This window comes from Emydura macquarii, unplaced genomic scaffold (assembly GCF_026122565.2).
Source record: "Emydura macquarii macquarii isolate MOO-44397 ecotype Brisbane River unplaced genomic scaffold, CSIRO-AGI_Emac_v2 contig_431, whole genome shotgun sequence".
In the NCBI taxonomy this organism is placed as follows: Eukaryota; Metazoa; Chordata; order Testudines; family Chelidae; genus Emydura; species Emydura macquarii.
In genome coordinates this window covers 14,980,479-14,999,385 of record NW_027130568.1, presented here as the reverse complement: position 1 = coordinate 14,999,385, position 18,907 = coordinate 14,980,479, and the positions used below count along the sequence as shown (strand labels likewise).

Here is an 18,907-nt window from a genome sequence, read left to right as displayed (position 1 = left end):
AGGAACTGTTCTACTGAAGTTAATTGAGTTATATCTGTGTAAAACCAAATGTGAGAAAAGAATCAGATTCACAGCCTCTATGTCTACTTCTTTTCACAAAGGACAGGACACTTACCACATTAAAGCCATCTAAAAATACACAGATGCTATCCCAATATAACTTTTCCATGTAAGCAATTGCTGGAGTTGACAAAGGGATATTATGCAGCTACACAGGAGGAGAGGTGGTCGGAACAGTTGTGAATGCAAGGGGAGCTGGCCCATGAGACTGGCTTCCTAGTAAGATGTGGTCCATGATCTGAAAGAACTTGAGAACCTCTATCCTAGAGCTTTTCTTTATCAATATTTCTGTTCTGTGATCAAAATTTGTCCATGATAAAACCGCCCAAATGGCTGACATAATTCTTTCAATTTCAGTCAATCTGATGATAACAAAAAAAATTACAAATCTCTTGTGAGAAATAGTTGTCTTAATATAAGGTCATTGCTTCTATCACTCCAGAGGCAAAACAGCTTCTTCTGAAGTGGGTGACCCAATTTCACAGTAAGAGATGGACCAGTGCACAGTGCATTTGCCAGCTGACTATAAGGAGATATGGTTTTAAAACAAAAATCCTGCATCATTCGTTATATATGAATTGGCAGATTACATTCCACTTGACAGAATAAAACACAAGTCTGCCTCAGCAATGTCTTCTAACTGTCTCTCCACAGAGTTAATGAAGAATCTCCACTTCCACATCAACTAGTGGACTGGGATTGGCACTAAGGGAACATGCATGTAGCAAGGAGGAGTGGCCTCCCTCTGAGACAGAAAGGGATGGACTGCCACTCAACCCCTGGAGGGCAGGTCCCTGGGCTGGGATGTGGTGGAGTCAGGAGGGCCTATGTCTCCCTCCCCCCTTGCCACCCCACCTCTGGTGTGGTAGCCTCATGCTGCCCTGTTTTGGTCACAGACCAAGTAGTACAGAGTACATCAATAGAATGGGGTATTTCTGTATGGTTTTGCAGGTGCTTGTTACTCCCTTAGCTCATGAAGTCTTACATGGGAAACCTGGACAGCTGCAAGGAGTGCTTCAATCTTAGGCTGAGCAAGTGCAGAATGACAGTTGAATGTGCATTTGACAAATTAAAAACTTGCTGGTGCTGCTTTTATGGCAGGTTAGACATAAATGAGGAAAATATTCCCATGGTCATAGCACTGCATAATATTGCTGAGGATAAGGGTGAAATGTTTCTCTGCAATGGAATGTGGAGGTGGATCACCTGGTGGCTGATTTGGAGCGGCCAGATACCAGGGCTATTAGAGGGGCACAAGAGGGAACTATTCATATCAAGGAGTGTATTGAGGTGGTGTGGCCAACCTCTGAGCCAGAGGAGGAGGAGCCACTGTCCATGCCCAAATGGGCACAGCTGGACCACCCTTGCCCCTCCCCTGGAAGTGGGTAGTGAAGACAGGAAGCATAAAAGTCACGACCTCCAGCACAGTTGTGGCCGAGACAGCCGCACCCTGTTTGCTCCAAGCTGGTGTCTACTGCCAAACCCAGAAAGTCCCTGCCTGCTGGAGAGCTTGTGCCTGTAGAGGAACAACTAGGACTGCCATTGGCCACCTGCCCCAGGGAGACCAAGGATGCCCCATGGACCCACCTACACTCTGAAGGGTGGATAGGAAATAATCCAGGGGCAGCCAACTCCAGTTGGTCCGTAGTGCTGAAGGAGGCACAGTCAGTGCATTGCAGCTAGATTCCCCACTGACCCAGTGGTGGAACACTCTCCCACTGGTAGAGCCTTGGGCTGGGACACAGTGGAATCGGGTGGGTCTATATCGTTCTGCCACACCACTCCTGGGGTGGCAGCTCCCCTCCTACCTGAGCCCCTAGACTGCTGAGGCACTCAGCCCCTAGACTGCTTTTGTGCACAGTCCAATACACTACTCTTTGGCTCTGCCCCTGCCTAAAGGTTCAGAGCTCATAGACAGCTTACTTGCCAGAGGGCCAGATTGTTTATTGGCTAATTCCCCCTATCGGTAGATGGTGATCAAGTGAGGCGGTGTGGCCTCCCTCTGACCTAGAGGGAAGGAGTGACCAGCACCCCTCTACAGGGATGCTTTCAGGCACCATTTTCACAATGAGCACCAATAATGTGTCTTTCTATAAAGCACTCTGCCATGCTTTATTAACTTGCTGCCTTGTATGAAATTTTGATGATTGCTTCCTGGCTATGATTTGTAGTCTGCAAATGTTCCAATCGCCACTCTGTATTAACTCCAGCAGCAAATACCATCTGTAGGAGACAAATAAAGATTGATTATCTTTCTGAGAGTGTTTTTATTAAATACTGATTAACAACACACAGAAAAAGTTTGGTGAAAAGGGAGATAACAGTGAAGGGCAGTCTCCTGAAGAAGGCTTTCATAGCTGTGTCATTTTTGGAAGCTATTGGAAGGGGTGGACTCAATGGGGTACTGCAATGGGTCAGGAAATTGCAAGGAATGTGTAGGAGGAGTTTGGGGAGGGCAAGGAAAGCATTTCTGTATGGGCTGCAGAGGGGGTGAGCATTCATGTATTCTGCCTGCAGCACAATTAGGGACTTCAACATCGCCGTTTGCCCCTCTATCACTTTTATCATCTGCTCCTGGCTCACAAAAATGCACTCCTGGCTCTCCTTTTCTTGCCTCTATATTTTGTAATTTTCATTTATGTATGTTTAGAGATTTAAATTCTTTTAAAATGACAAAGTCCTTTAAAAGAGATTGTCATTGTCAAAAATAAAAGTTTGAGGAAACAGGGCAGGTGTCTTTATTTTCTATCCTGCTGCACTGAGTTCACACTGGGGATAAAAGTTACCTCTGCTACAATAATGGTGAGACAGACAGCTTATTTGAGTAAAACAATGTAGTAAAAAGTTGTTCTAGGATCAGTGGAAGATTTCCCATCTCTTTAGACTGATGTATATAAAAGAAGCATCACACTCCACTGATGTTTCTTTCAACAGTTCTGCCCAATACTTGCATAATCTTGATGGCTGCTTTCTATAAAAATTAACTTCATTTATCAAACTCTTTATTGTTACGTAGGATATCTAACAGGGTTGATTCTTATTCTAGGGATCAAATCCCAAAAGTCCTTCTGCATAACCAAGTTGTGTGCCAGCTTGGGAAAAGAGGAGCCAGAAAACACTGCAAATCAATTTTTCTATTATACCCTATGGATACTGGGACATACTGCAGGTACAGGGCAGTTGCTCATTATAATAGTGACTAGGGACCAACCAAGAATAGGGCCTCTTGTGCTAGGCACTGTGCAAACAGAATAGGAGGTGGCCCCTGCTCCAAAGAGTTTACAATCTAACTAGACAAGACAGAAACAGGCTAAAGGGGTAGAATATACCTGCAGAGTGAAGACTATGATAGCAGCAAACAGAATGGTAGTTCCACATTTTGGGCGTGGGAAATTAATTAGGTGGGGATAAGCTAAAAGGGAAGGGAGAAGGGATATTGAAGGAAAGGGGTTGTGGGGATGGAACAGGGGAAAAGAGTAAGAAGGGCAGGTGTGGAGTGATTCTGAGGTGAAGAGACTGAGGGAGGAGAGGTGGTGTTGGCCACCAGTCAGCACAGAGCAGAGAAAGCCCACTCAGGACTGTAGAAAGGGCTCTGAATGTCCAAAGGTGCCAGCCTCGCCTGTTTTTGCAGTTCCTGCTACTAGCTGCAGTCTGACTGGTTCCTCCCTGCAGTTTCCCCCGCACCCACAGGCCGCCAAGGCAAGATGGCAGAGGTGCACCAACCTGGATCATAGAAACGTAGGTCTGGAGACATTCTCAACGGACTCCCCTGCACAGTTCTGAGTCTGGGGCAGGAGCAGCCCCTGCTGGACACAGTCCTACTCTCCCCCTCCTGCATGCAGCAATGTACTGTACATCTACACCTGATGTCACAAAGCCGCTGCTAACTCAGCCAACGTACTGTTTGTCATTTTCTCCACCTGTCAATAATTCAGAGGAAAACCTGTGCAGTAGGGCAGTTCAGTGAACGTCGTGAGGTTGCTGCTGCTTGCTCAAGAGCATACCAACTCAGAAAGTTGGGCTCAACTGCCTGCAGTTTTCCTTCTGGCCACTAGAGTTCATGGTTCTGCAGAGAGAGTAGGCAACAGTTGTCTGTAGTTACTTCGCATCCCTCCTTAAGCTCAGAGAGAATCTGAAAAATGGAGCAGAATCCAACCAGGGCAGATGACAGCATCAGGGGAGCTGGCCCTATAGAACCATGGTAGCAAGCAACAACTTTAAACTCACTTGTCATTATTGTTCAGTAAAGGGAGAGTAATTCAGATGTTAAAGAACATACCACACATGACAAATGCTAGTCATGTCATTTAATGCACTTCTGGAAGGTGCTCAGATACTACAGTGATGAAAGTGCTAAAAGTAAATAAAATAGAACACAGGGCAGAAATTAAGAAAGGGAAAAAGAGATCCCAGAAAGGCATTAATAATAAAAATTCCAAATTAGCACTTAGAAAGCCCACTCAGGTGTATAGGTCCTGTAACAGACCACACAGTCCTTAAGACAGTTTCTCCCAGCTGGCCCCTTGAAATTACCCTCACCCAGTTTCACCTATAATGGCAGCAAAGTCTTTTAAACCAACAGGATTCAATGCTTTTTTTTTTTTTTTTTTTTTAAAGATCCTTTCTTCCCAGGCATCTCTGCCAGGGTGCAACCTTCCTTTACTTCTGGACTATCAGATCAAACCACCTCAATCCTTTCTCCCCAGGACTGGGAGAGGCAAGCCATCCTTTTCTTGCTAATGTCTCTCCTACTATGATGCCCTCCTTCACAGAGCTTGTCCTGGTCATCTGAGAGAGAGGGAAGCTTAGTCCAACCCTATACTACAAGGTTCCTGGTCCCAGACCTTTAAAAAAAACAGTATCCTGTTCCCTTACTCCCCCTCCCCCATCCTACCCCAACTATTATCCTGGGATCACTTCTCTGCCAGTATTTACCTCTGCTGTTTCCTAGGCCCTAGCCTGCTCCAGAATTTCTGGAATGGGGTAGCCTGGCCTCTCAGACTTCCCCCTCTGGCCTTAAAGGGCTAGTATATCTCATTACTGATCCCATTTTTATAGATCCTGTACATGCACACAATAAAAACCCCAACCCAAAGATAGTACAATTTATTCAAATAAGTGCAACCTCTCTCCCTCCCTTGCCTAAAACAAACCTGGTTTCCCTGCAGGCTGCAGATAGGGGGCTATTGTAGCCAGAAAAGTTATCAAAAATTATTTGAAATTACCATTACTTGCTTTAGGTATTTCTGATTACACAGAAAAAAATACGATCCAACACTTCAATGGGATCACACATACACCTCTTTAGACAATTGGACATGGTTCCATATCCCTTTTAAACATTTGTGATTTGGAGAAGCTTGCACAAATTATGATTCCCTTGTGGGCAGTAGAAGAGGTCATGATAGCTGATCCAAAACTTTTTATATGTAAAAAGAAAGCCAGGATAGAAAAAGAATAATCTAATCATAGACAAATGTGAAATCTATAAAATAAGACACATTAGAGAAAAGATGGCCATTTAAAAACCATCAAGTTAAATACAACAATGCCTACTTGGTTCCTGCTCCCTAATTCAGAGCTACATGTGTCCGTATATAAACCTTGGGGAAAAATCTGGTTAGTTCTTCTTTAACTTATTGCCACTGAAACAATTAACCCCTTTGAAAACACAGCATTTTTAATAGCCATTGCATCTTTCAGTGATGAAATGTTCTCCCCTTTCATTTTATTGTTTATCCGATTTAAAAAAAACAACAACAAACCAACAACACTGTTTTGGTACAGTTGTATTTGCTTTAGAAACATGTTAAGTATGAATAGTCACATTGCAAGAAAACGTTAATAGAAATGTTAATCAAACTATAACGTTAGAAGGCTAATAGCATATTGGGCTGCATTAGGAGGGGCATTGCCAGCAGGTCACGGGAAGTGATTATTCCCCTCTATTCGGTGTTGGTGAGGCCACATTTAGAATATTGTGTCCAGTTTTGGGCCCCCCACTACAAAAAGGATGTGGACAAGTTGGAGAGAGTCCAGCGGAGGGCAACAAAAATGATTAGGGGGCTGGAGCACAGGACTTATGAGGAGAAGCTGAGGGAACTGGGCTTGTTTAGTCTGCAAAAGAGAAGAGTGAGGGGGGATTTGATAGCAGCCTTTAACTACCTGAAAGGGGGTTCCAGGGAGGATGGGGCTAGGCTGTTCTCGGTGGTGGCAGATGACAGAACAAGGAGCAACGGTCTCAAGTTGCAGGGCGGGAGGTCTAGGTTGGACATTAGGAAAAAGTTTTTTACTAGGAGGGTGGTGAAGCACTGGAATGGGTTACCTAGGGAGGTGGTAGAATCTCCATCCTTAGAGGTTTTTAAACTGAGGCTTGACAAAGCCCTGGTTGGGATGATATAGTTGAGGTTAGTCCTGCTTTGAGCAGGGGGTTGGACTAGATGACCTCCTGAGGTCCCTTCCAACTCTAATATTCTATGATTCAAACTCACTAACTTTGTATTATGAAGCAAACTATTTATCCTCTAGGTTACACAGTCCTTTTGATAAGGACAGTCAGTGCGTGTGACACAGGCACATTGAGAGGAGAGGAGATGCCAACCAAGTGAAGTTCTACTACTTCCCCCCACACCACTCTTCATTCAAGTCCAGGTAATAGCAATGCTTCTGCACTCAAATTTTTACCATGACTGTTCCATGAATTTTGCCTAATTTTACCATAACAAAATCTTATCCATTACCATATCATATCTGTTCTGGTCTGTTTGTTATCAATAAAGTTATGCTTCTGGCCTGCCATTTTGAACACATCACCATCCTTCTTCTCAAGCCTCTCCAGAAATTTTCTGGCTTCTTCTAGATGATATTACCTTTACTACATAGTAGCATTTCACTGACTTTTACCAAACACTGGTAGGGCATTTATGGCACAAAAAGAGTCTTCTACCTACAGAAAACCCTTATCTTGATAATCATCTACTCACTACTTGGCTACCCATTTATAGGAACTTTTTCCCAGCATGCCTCTCTAGGACTGACCCTTTAAATTTGGTAAAGCTAAACACCTATAGCCCTATTGGGGTTGATTTTACAAATAGCTATTACTTGCTGCACTGCTTTCTCATTTAGTCGGTAAGTAGCCTTAGTTCTTATGATGTTTTTTCTTATTATTTTTGAGGTTATGGTATCCTTTTCCAAATTTCCTTTCTGAATTTATTTCAGCACAATTAAAGTGCACCTTATCATATCTCTGGGTGTAATAGGCTCTACCTGCCTCTTGAAACCTCCTGTTAATCTACTTTTTATGCTCAGCATAGCCTTTCCTCTATTTTAAGCAATTTCTAACTCTTCTTCAAATTCAGTCTTGGACTAGGATTCCACCACTAACTACCCACTGCTACTATCATTCTAATTCAGACTTTTGATTTAGCTAATTTTATAGAGCAATAAGCTAATTAAAAACCTTATAGCTAAGTAGCCATCGGTCTAGTTTAATTGCATAATCACTTTGTGTTTATTACCTCTACCCTTTCCATTTGTGGAGACTTTATCTATTCAAATCCAGCTCTGCCACAGGGCTCCATGCAGCTGCAGGGTCTGCCCTGGCAGTATTAGAGCATTAGTTGGTAAGCTCCTTGGGGACAAGAACTTTTCTCCATATGTGTCTGAAACGTCTAATACACCCATTGTGCTTTATAAGGAACAATCCAAGTAAAACTAGGAGCCTGAATTAATTCTGTTCCCCACCTCTCTGTTGGTATGTGTTGCTCTGTTTTGTTTCCATTTAATCTATCTAGGTTTTCTCTCACTGTTGGTCCTTTTGATTTTTCCTGGGTCCCTCTTCCTTGACTCCTGGTGCCCCTCTCTACATGCTCCAATTTTCTTTCCTTTGCTCTTTATGCTTTTCCCGTTTGTCCCTTTACCCCACTTTCTTCTACTAACCCTTTTTTAATTCTCCTGCAGAGCTTCCATTGCTTTTCCCTTCTCCCTGTCGCAGGACTTCCCCAGACCTCTGTTCCTTCCTCAAGCTCCTTCCCCTCCTCCCCCCCAATCTCCATTCCAATCCTCTGAGGCTGTGGTGGGGTGATACTATTGCTAGTGCCTCCTCTTATGTCTTAAAGCTAAACACATATGCATAAACATGCTCCCACCCCATTGTGTCTGGGCTTGCTCCCTATCTCCATAAACACCCCTCCCCTTTTACTGTTGGACTTTCTCTTCACACACATTCCTTCCCCACTCATCCCTCTCTGGAGTCCTCATTCCTCAATTTCTGCCCCCAATTCTCTCCTTATACTACACCTCCAACTTCTGCCCCACCTACCCCCATTTTCTGGGCCCTCACTCTGGCCTCTCTTGTTCTCTGGTTCACCACCTCATTTCCCTCTGCCCTCCTATTCCAAATTCTTTCTCCCCCTTTGGGAACTCCCTGTGTTCACACTTTTGCTGGGTGGGATTTACACCTTACATGCCCCCATGCACAGCATCTTCAGTGCCCTCCCCTCACTTACAGCTAACCTTTGTCTTTTCCACACGTCCAGGGAGTGGGGGTGACAGGAGAGAGAGAGAAACTTGCTGGCCCAGCTCTGCACAAGAGCATCTGGGACAACCAGCCCTGTCGGGTGGGGGAAATACACTCATCCCTGGGCTCCAGCTTCCCACCTGGCCAAGTGATGGAGCCTTAGGGGGAAGAGGAGGAGCAGGGTGGTGGGGCCCCAGGAGAGAGGAAGAGGAGCAGGGGATGGGGCCAGAGTTCTGGTGCTTGGGCAGGGCCTCCAAATTGGCAGGGGCCCCATTGGCCCATGCAGTAATCCGCCACTGTTTAGGTGCCCCTAGGCTAGTGCCTACTGTGCCTAATTGAAAATCCAGTCCTGCTCTTGTGATCTCACATTCTGTCTTCCTGATTCCCTAGTTCCCTACTCTCTTAATAACACAGCTCTCTCTCCACACTCTCTGAGGCTCTCGCTTCTTTGCCCTGGTCCCTGGTCCCTACACTGCACCCAAGTTCTCTATTCCTTCGTTGCAGTTCTATGCTACCCCATTTTCTGACCCTCATTCTCTCTGCTCCTTCTGACGCCCTTGTTTTCTGCTGTTTGTTCTCTTTTCTTTCCTTCTGTCTCTCTATTTCCCTCTCCCCTCTGTCTGAAACTCAAAGTTGTCAACCCTTCCTCCCCAGCTTTCTAGAGTCTTCTGGCTAGTCTGTCACTGAGGGTGATGCAATTCACTTTCTGTAGGGAAGGAGAAGCAGGAGCTTTTGGCTTTCTTCGCAGAAGCCTAAACAGCAATGTGTGAGGCCGAAATGCCGCAGTGGTGACAGTTGAAACAGACGGGCCCTGTTTGTATCTGAAATTATGCTGCCACTTAGATCTGCCCCTAAATAAAGCTATATCGTAGTGCAAATGTTTAGCAGGATATACAGCACTGACAATGAAGAAATAGGTTAACATCCAACATTATCCACATAAAAACCTGGTTTTAACTTAATGTTGCTCAAGTGCATTTCCTATTAATCCAATGATTACAAATCAAAGAAAGCACCAGTTCAGGCAACATTAACATGCAGATCAACTGAAACTTGTATGTCTGGTACAGCAAAAAAGAACCTGGCTTTTCTCTAGTGAACCTCCTGTGGCTTGCCCAAGAGGAGGTCCACTCCTATGGACTTAGCTAGCTTCCATCAGCCTGGAACTCCCGTGGGCAAAGCTAATGAAGAATGTGGGGGAAAGCAGGACTGTGTGAGAGGAATGGAGAGAGAAAGGGAGGATATGAGGGAGGGGTGTGGCAACATCCCTAGGCTGTCTCCTTGGCCCCTGCTGTCTAGCCCCACTATCTGTCTGAGCCGTACTGCCTCACCCAGTTTCTTAGCCCTTAGTGGTTAAATCTCCCCAGTGAGTGCCTTACTTTGTTCCCTTGTTCCATGTCCCCCTTCAACCTCCTACCTCACTGAATACAGAAAGAATGTTTATTTTATAGTTACTGAATGTCTACATTTGTATATCTGTGCAATAGGGCATGGGACTGGAAGGCAGGCTGGTTACTGCAGCTGGAGAATTGGGCCTAGGCAATAGGGCTCTAGGTGGGAGTTAATGAGGATAATTGCTGCCCAGTACCTATACATGTTGCATCTCTGGTTTCCTAATCCTGTTGTTTTCTCTGATTCCAGCTTCTGGGAATACCTCACCCTATCAGTCCCCCTTTTTCCCCCACCTGCTACTGACAAACTAACCTCGGGCACAAGGGCCTCTGGTCCAGCAGACCTGGACTTTGTTTTGGCCAGGGCTTGAATTGGGGGGTGTATGGAAAAGTGGTGGTACTCTCCCAAGCGCCCCTCACAAAATAATCCTTGTCCAATTGACATGCCAAAATGACATACCATTCACAACAGATTGTGCACAATTTCAACATATTATTATATGGGCTCTGCTGACCTGACTGCCCCTCACTGAGATTCAGATACACCATAGTTACAATAGACTTGTGTCTAGGGCCCTGGATCCTAGAGTCTATGTGTTGACATCAGAATCTCATTTGAAATAATAGTTTTGAGCCCTTATGGTTGCAAAGAAAAGCTTGAAAAGGTGAATGGGGTGTAACTAATACAGTGATATCTAGCTGGATTTGCAGAAAACCTTCAGCAGAGAAAGGGGCAGCAGCAGCTAAAGCCATGGAGGAAACTGTCTGGCCCTACACCCATCATGAGACCCATGCTGCTCTTGTGGGAAAGGAGGAAACTGACTGACTGTTTGGGGTCTTGGGTACCTTACTGGACTGTATGGGATGTGCTTCCCCCTTACCAGGGGAAACTGAACAGTTGGGATCTTGAATTACCTACTGGACCCTGGGGGATTATAGTTTTCCCTATGGAGGAAAACTCCTCCCATCTGACCTTTTAGCTCCATGGGTCAGATGCGGGTGAGGGGGGTAGAAGGAGTGCCCATCCCTTTGTGGTTCCAAAATTATGCCATTTACAGTAGAATGTGGAGATCTGAGATCCTTTTCCTTCATTACTACATGCTGTGACAGCAGTGAAATAAACAATGTTGACCTTTAATTCATTATGGGACATCTGAGTTTCCCATCATTGGGCATTGAGAAAAATGGGGCATTGCCACCTCTGAGTTATTGTTTCAGGCTGTGGTTAGACTTAGGTAGACATTGGTTTAGACTATTTAACATTTTCAAGATTTTCTCCACAATCATAAGTGAAAGCTGAGATTCTGTAGAACAAGATGGAAGTGCCCAATCCCCCAAAAAGTGTTGGTTTGCCAACCTAGTCTAATTTCAGCCCCTGTTTCTGATGAGCCACTATGGTTCACCAGAAGAAGAAACTATTTATCTGCCCAACACACCATATCATAATCCTAGATTTTCAACTGTCTAAGGCAGAGACTCTTGTCTATTCAGTGCCAATCAGAACTGGGCCCTTTTTGGGGACTCTGGGTACTGCTGTAATATAAATAAGGCAATACAAATAAAGCCCCCTGCTCAGTGTATATGCCTATTATTGATAGGGACTAAACTGATGCAGGAAGAGTGGCAAAATTGCTTGAAAGACAAACTAGCAGTTCCCAAATCTGAGGTTTGCCAGGAGTGTGATCTTGGTCTGACAGACTTCACCAGGTCTATTTGAATGGAACTTCTGTTCTTAAAGATTGACATCTCAGGGAAAGTAGTGTTTTTATGTATGATGATTAACTCAGTGGGAAACATGGAGGAAAATCAGATCTGAGGACAGTAATTGCAGTAGCTAGGACCCTGAAGGACATAGGGCAGGAGGACTAGTAGTTTAATGTTAGACAATGGAAATAGCTGCTGGACACAAGGTCTTTTTAAAGTTAAACTAGATCATTATAAATAAAAGGAACAATTTTTTTGTTGTGTAAAATTTAGAAAGTGGCCTGTTTCTGAGACCTTATAGATGTGTGAAGTTTGGAGAAAATGGTAATTGTTTCTTTAGCAACAGGGTCTGGAAAAAAACATTACTGTCTGGGAAAATATTTTAAAGGGCTCATTTTTAAACCGCAACAACAGTTTAAATGGTTAACTGTACAAAGAAGGAGAGTTAGTTGACCTCTGAAGAGTGGATGAACTTTAGTCCTGCGCTGCTTTCAATCACAGGATTTTATTACGGCTCTATAAAGGAATCGCCACCCTACTGCGCCCAGATGAACTACTTCCCTTCCAACCCAGTTACCCTATTCTCCGCAAACGTGCTTGAGGTGCTACTGTCCTCTATTCTCACGTATTCCTGGTAGTGTTCTTTGGAGAGGGCTCTGGGGGGAATCTCTCATCCCCGTTTATTATGTGCTCCCTGCGGCCCCCGAAGAAATCCAGCTTTCACCTGCTTTTCTTCCCTGAGTTTAGCCCTGGCCTCACACGCCCTTATGCCCCCTTCACTCCGACGGGGCCTGACCCGCTCTCCTGACGGGCTACCGCAGTTTATTCTCTCGCTGTCTGTGCCGTACTCGCACTGTTGGGGTCGGGGGGGAGAAGGAGGAAGAGGAGTAGAACACACGCGGAATGGAACCTCCCTGGTTCCCGGGCACGTTCTAGAACGCGCAGACGCCGGCTGTCACTGTCACAGAGCCGGCGCACCGGGATCCCGGCTGCTCAGAGGGGAATCCCCGGCCTCTCCTCCACAGCCAATCAACAGGCCCTATGCAAATAGGGCAACCCCGCACCGCAACAGGCCAATGGGAATCAGGCAAGATGTCAACAGGGTTGGGCATTGGATGGAAGTGAGGGAGCAGCGAGCCAATGAGAGCGCCAGCCGGACGGGACGTACATGCGGGGCGGGGCTATGCAAATCTAGTTTGAAAAGCAGGCGGGAAATCCGAGTTTCGCGGGAGGCCCTTGGCGCGTAACCCGTCTCCCTTCCCTTCATTCATTGTCAGCAGCCGCCGCTTCCTGGAGCCATTTTCCAGCCGGCCCCACACAGCGGGAGCGGCCCCGCTCCATCCGCCGCATCTGCACGCTCCGCCGCTTCCATCCCCCCCCCGGGACCCCGCATCCTGCAGCCGGAGCCCCTCCGGCACCCGCCGCCCCCAGTATTTTGAGTCGGGCCTCGGCATCGAGGAGGAAAGGCGCCGGGAAGGCCGGGGGGGGGAGGGAGAGACTCTGCTACGGGGACAGACCCAGAGGGAAGGATGAGAAGGGGACTCCAGCCGGCGGCCCCAGCAGCTCAGCCACCCGTATCTTCCATGGACTCCCGGCTGACCCCCGCCAGCTTCCCAGCCCACTTCGCCGCCGGCACCTTCATCCAGATCCGCAGCGGCGCGGCGGCTGCGTCCTGTGTCTCCTCCTCCTTCCAGGCTCCTGGTGCCTTTGCCCTCACTGCAGAGGGGGGTCAGCCCGCTGGCGGCTCCCTGTGCTGCACCCCGCACGGACCCGCCGGCAGGACGGCGCTGCTGCAGCCCGCACTAGGAGGAGGCGGAGGCCGCCCCCCGGTAATTCTCCCCCCCATCCCAGTGGGAGGGCGAAGGGGACACTCTGTTTAAGCCCCCCCCAGGCAGGGCCCCGTTGCCCCCGCTCCAGCCCGGGGCAGGGGGCAGGAAGGGCTGGGACTGTGGGACAACAGCGTATTGCAATAAACTTTTGTCTCTCTCCCCCTCCACCCCCCGCCAACTGCGGCCCGGTCCAGCCAGAGCCTCCTCTCTGCAGCTGGGCCGGTGGTGCCCTGTCCTGGGTTCCGGGGATAAGGAGGGAAGGGAAGGGGCAGTTACTTGCAGCCTGTTTGCTTCTCCCTGGCAGGGCCAGCAGTTACCCCCCCCTCAAGATCCTGGTGGCTCCCACAAAGGCCGGTTCCTAGCACTACCGGGAGTTCTCGGCGCTGGGGCATCCCGGCTGGGTGCAGCGTGAGCTGGGGGCGGCTGCGGCGACCTCTTCCCCGGAGCTGGGTAGTTGCAGGCCCCGCGGCTTCCCTGTTCGGGGCTGGGGGAGCGGGGGGCTCTGCCCAGCTGGTGTCTCCGCTTCACCCCCGGACTCGCCGGTGACGTTTCGCACACGTGCGCGGAGGCCGCGTCTGTGACTGGGAGCCGGGCGGGAGGGAGGGGGCGCTGATCCGAGTGGGGGGAGGGGGACACCCGCTTCCTCCTCCTGCCTCTGGCCTGGGACGGTCCGTGTGTCCCCCCTCACACGCGCGCGCGGCCTCCTAGTCTGCCCGGGGCGCTGCTGGACTCGGAAATGCCCCTACAGCAGGTTAGTGACCGGGGCGGACACGCAGGGGCCAGCAGCAAGAGCAAACCTCGCGCTTCTCCCCCACCCCATAATAAGGAGCCGGGGAGGAGCATCCAGCCCACCCCCCAAAAAACCAGGGCGGCCCCGCCCTGAGGCTCTGGCACTCCCCGAGCTGCAGTGTCGTGGGGGAGGGGGGATTACAACGCTGTGTGGGGGGGTAGTTAAGAAATAAGATTTCTCCTTCCCCCCCCCCCCCCGTCCCTGAGTTTAGCCCCTCCTGCCTCCCCCCTTGTGTCTCCCCCAACCCCTCCCCCTAATACTTTTCTCAGCCTGGGCCTGATCGCCCAGCCTTCTGCCCGCCCCGGTGATGGCCCCCTGGAGGTGATTGGTCAGGTTACTGCTTCAGGCTACTGGGTGCCTGGTGGCCCATTTAATTTTTAAATCACTTCATCTGCTTGAGGGGGGCTTGGTAGTTCCCACTTCATCTCTCTCCCTCTCCCTGGCCTACTGTAAGGGCAGTTACCCCGTTCATAGCTAACCCCCTTTCTGGAAGGAAAGCTGGACCTTGCCCCTGCATTCAGTATGTGGGGCTGTCATTAGAGATGGGGGGTGGGGGCATTTCTGGAGGACTGCATAGTCAACTAAAAGTGTGGGAAGGTGGGCGTTGGATGTTGTGGAATAATTAAACATACTGCACACTCCTTGCTGTCTGTTGAAGCTCTTCCTGGAGGCAAGCCTCACCTGCTTGTTGCAACAAAGATGGGTGGTGTAGTTTTGAAGCCAAGATGAAGAAGTTCAGGTGACCTAATGAGGATCTGCAGTGAGAGGAAAAAACAGTCCTTTGTGTATCCATAGCTATAAAGGTATTAGTCCTGCACTGGCTTGACCCAGGCATAAAATGGACAGGCAGGTGCGTAGAGGTGCAAGTTTAATGTACACAGTTCTGCCAAGGGATCTTTAATTCTGGCCCTGCAGGCATTCCAGTGCTGGGCCTTGCTTGAGCTAGAACTTCTCTGGCACTGTGATTTGGGCAAATGTCCACTAGGGTCTAAGATGGGATTACCAAACTCACTTTTTTCACATGGTCTGAAAGAATGTTTGAGCCCAGCTCTCCAGACATGAAATGCTGATGTAGTAAGCTACTGCACACTATCTATGCACAAAAACCATCTTCCAGATCATATCTTGCTTGCCCATGTTTTACATGAGTTTTCTATGTCATTTAGTTGTGGGCCTATGTTAAATTATCAATTTTAAAAGAGCAGACTACAGTTATAATTAAAAGAAACACATTCCTTAGGTAAGTGAGCACATGCTTAATACTGCATACTGGCTGACATTATGGGGACTCCAGAATTTCCAGGAAGGGTGGGCTAGATTTATTTTTAATGAGATTTACAATAAAAACTAAAGGAAAATGTGGGCTTTAATCCCATTTACATTAGTGTATTGATACTTTGCACTTGTGAAATGACCTAGAAACCTCCTTAAGTGTTGGTCAAAATGTAGCAGCTTTTTAATTAACAAGCTGTTCATGTCCCTGTCTCTTAGTGCTACTGGCAAACCACAATGATGACATAAGCTTCCTTTTTATACAGTTGTTGCAGGTGTTCATTGCTGACATGGTGATGGAGGTTTCAGGAAGGTGGGGTATAGTCTCATCCAAAGATTATAATGAAAGTCATAGCCTGGGCTAAAAATGACATCTTCACTACAAAAGACAAATGTGAATTGCTTCTGTGGTGCTTACTGTAATTTTTAACACACTAGTTCAGGGTGTGGTATGGTACAGACTGCTCTGGAAACAGGATATCCAGTCCAGTGCTTTTGTTTTCCAACATGACTTTGTTAAATGAATTCACTGACAGGCATATCTACAAGCATGATCCCAAGGGAATAATTCTGTTGTTCGGGAGAAGGTGGGCAGCGGGGGAGGTGGAGGGCGCTGATATCACAGCCAGTTTTAAACTTCTACTTGATTGTATTAAAAGTGTTCAAACTTCATTCTCTCTAGAGAGTTCTTATAGCTCCATTTATAAACGTGCTCCAGAAAGTTAACTATATACTCACCCCACCCCCAACAAATAGCACAGTTAGTTGTACCCAGTGAGTCACTTTCTTAAACCCACCCACTGCTACATGTACTTTCTATCACTAGAGCCCTGTGCTTGGGTTATAGAGTAATTGGGATGCACAGTATCTAAGCTATAGAACAGCACCATTGCAATGTGGCGGGGCCTGGTTTTCGGAGGTGCTAAGCACCCAGTAGCCAAATGGAAGATGTGGCTGCTTGCTCAGCACTGGAAAATCAGACCTTAGGTCTGGATTTGCACGACTCCTGTGGTCTGTGTCAGAGGACAGAAATTAACTCTTATGGTGGCTTAATTCCATAGTTAGGAAAGATTTAAACTAGAAGAAGTTGTTAACTAAGGCTCCTACATTAATGGGAGATTGTGGAGAGGAAGTAATTTAATGTATCGTCATGCACCCATCTTACAGCTAACATTCTGTCTAAGCCCATCTTATTTCTATATTAGAAGGTCACTTCTACTTGTAAATCACAGTACTAGAGGACTGAACTGCCATGAGATAGATGCTCAAAATATTTCTAGTGAAAATAGTGCAAAAATTCTTAGTGCTTTTCCATTGGAATGAGAAGCCTTTAAATAGAGGGCCTTTTTTGTTAGCCATGGGAAAATGTTTAAATAAAGACACCACCCATGTGTTAAGCCTTTTTAAAAAGGGGATAAATCCTCTTAATAAGAATATCTTGAGAGGACTCCTGTGGCCTTTTGATGACATGAACTCTAGGGAGTCTAGTTCAGCATGCTTTAGGAAGGGGTGGGAGGATTTACATTTCCAAACTCAATGCATACTATACCGCTTTTTCCCCCCTTCTTGTAGTTAAGAACACATATCTTACCACTCTTAAAAAGTGTGTCTGAAATTGAAACAAAATGGTATAATTGTTTAATCTTACTAGTAGGTGCTAGGTAAAGGAAAAGACCAAACAGGACATTTGGTTGACAGTGAGAGAAGGAATAGCAGAAAATGAAAGAAATGCCTAAAAGCTGGGAAAGCCACAAAAAGGAAGTGGCAGTAAACTAACTCTGTTTGTTTGTTTTTGTTTTTTTTAATTTGTCTGTGGAAACCATGTATGCAAATTAATCATCATCTTAATATTTCTCTGCTTGACTGTTACTGTTAACATGAAGAAATACTAAATGAAACATGAGCATCTTCTTGAATATTTTTTTAAAGGAACATAGTCTGTTAAGTACTTCAGATATCCTCCCAGGATAGGACTCTGGATTTAAGAGTCAGATCTTTTGCTCTTCCATCCTCAAGAGCCCTCTATCTTTGCCACCAGCTTGCTTTCCAAAAAGGACTGGATGTGGTTCACTTTAGAGCCAATTGGTGCCTTTCCTTGTTGACCCCCCTTGCCAATCAAGCAAGAAAAGGCATGTTCTTTCTCTTCACTCTGCCCAAGGTTGAGCATGCTGCTGCAGCACTGCTAACCTCCAGGGAGCACTCATATGCTGCTTTTTTTTTTTTAATCTAAAGTTTTTAAAGGACAGTTTGTTAAAATATAGCTTTCATTTTAAAAATATCCGTTGTTGTTACCACTATCTTAAAGCTTGAAAATCTGTTTCCCTACTAATTTTGTCCTTAACCAATGACTAGAAGTGACAAAAGGGGTTGGGGAGCCTAGAAAATGATGCTTGTTTGAGAATCTCTTTGCTGCTGCAAAAAAGGTGCTGGGTCTTTCTCACAGAATGCTGTTTCTGGTGAGGGGCTCCCATTTGTCACACCTGCATTGGCTTGTAGGTGCAAAGCATGAAGGGATCCACCCTTTTCAACCCCATGGGTCAATTCCACTTTACATATCTGCCTGGATGAGTCAGGGACAGACATTCAGCCTTTTGGAGGTCTTGGGTGGGGTTAGAGACCCATTGTGGAGGAGTCTGGCTCCCACGGTCTTAAAGCCCCTCGGGGGAAACTTGGGAAAGATGGGGCAGGGGTGGGAGGTGATTGTTTTGAAGTACTATAGTGATGGACTCATTAGAAATGCTTAATTAAGTGGAGTAGGTCAAAGAAAGGCAGATAAGGTAATACTTAAGCCCTTGGAAACTCTTGCCCTCAAGAATAAGGGGAGTGGGGTGTATGACAGAAGTGAACATATAATCTGACTTGTATGACAATGTATAAGGCACTTAGACCCATGCTTTTAAGTGTTCCCTAGCTTTGATTGCCTCAATTTATTGCCTCAATTTCCTGACTTGAGGCATCTCTAGGCCTAGTCTTCAGAGAGGTGCTATTTATCCACTCTTCCCATTAACTTCAATTGGAGTAGTAGATATTTGGGCCCTTGGTGTCTTGAATTGGATACCCAAAAGTAGCTAACATTTTTTTGAAAATGTGGGCCTTGCTCTCTGCCTCCATTTTCACATCTGTAAAATGGGTCTTTGTACTCCTAAGAAAAGCTCTCTCAAATCTTGTAGAATGCAAGTGCAAAATATTAGTTTCAGCACTGAATTACAGTTTCTCTTGGTAAGGCTAGTATCAGTGGCTTATTAGACAAGAGGCTCCATCTTAGTATTGATTTTTCAGCTTTAACATTTCTTATTCAGGAGGTACTGTGTGTGTGTGCGCGTGCGTGTTTCCATCCATC

At 46.5% G+C, this 18,907-nt stretch overlaps 1 protein-coding gene across 1 annotated transcript in view; it reads left to right on the top strand.

Annotated features, from left to right (window-relative positions):
• The first annotated feature begins 12,818 nt into the window (after positions 1 to 12,818).
• E2F3 (E2F transcription factor 3) overlaps positions 12,819 to 18,907 on the top strand; it is a 52,971-nt gene continuing 46,882 nt past the window's right edge. Inside the window, exon 1 of the mRNA XM_067537587.1 lies at positions 12,819 to 13,505. Coding sequence (XP_067393688.1) covers positions 13,206 to 13,505 — 300 coding nt within the window. The 5' untranslated portion in view covers positions 12,819 to 13,205. The remainder of the gene's footprint in view (positions 13,506 to 18,907) is intronic.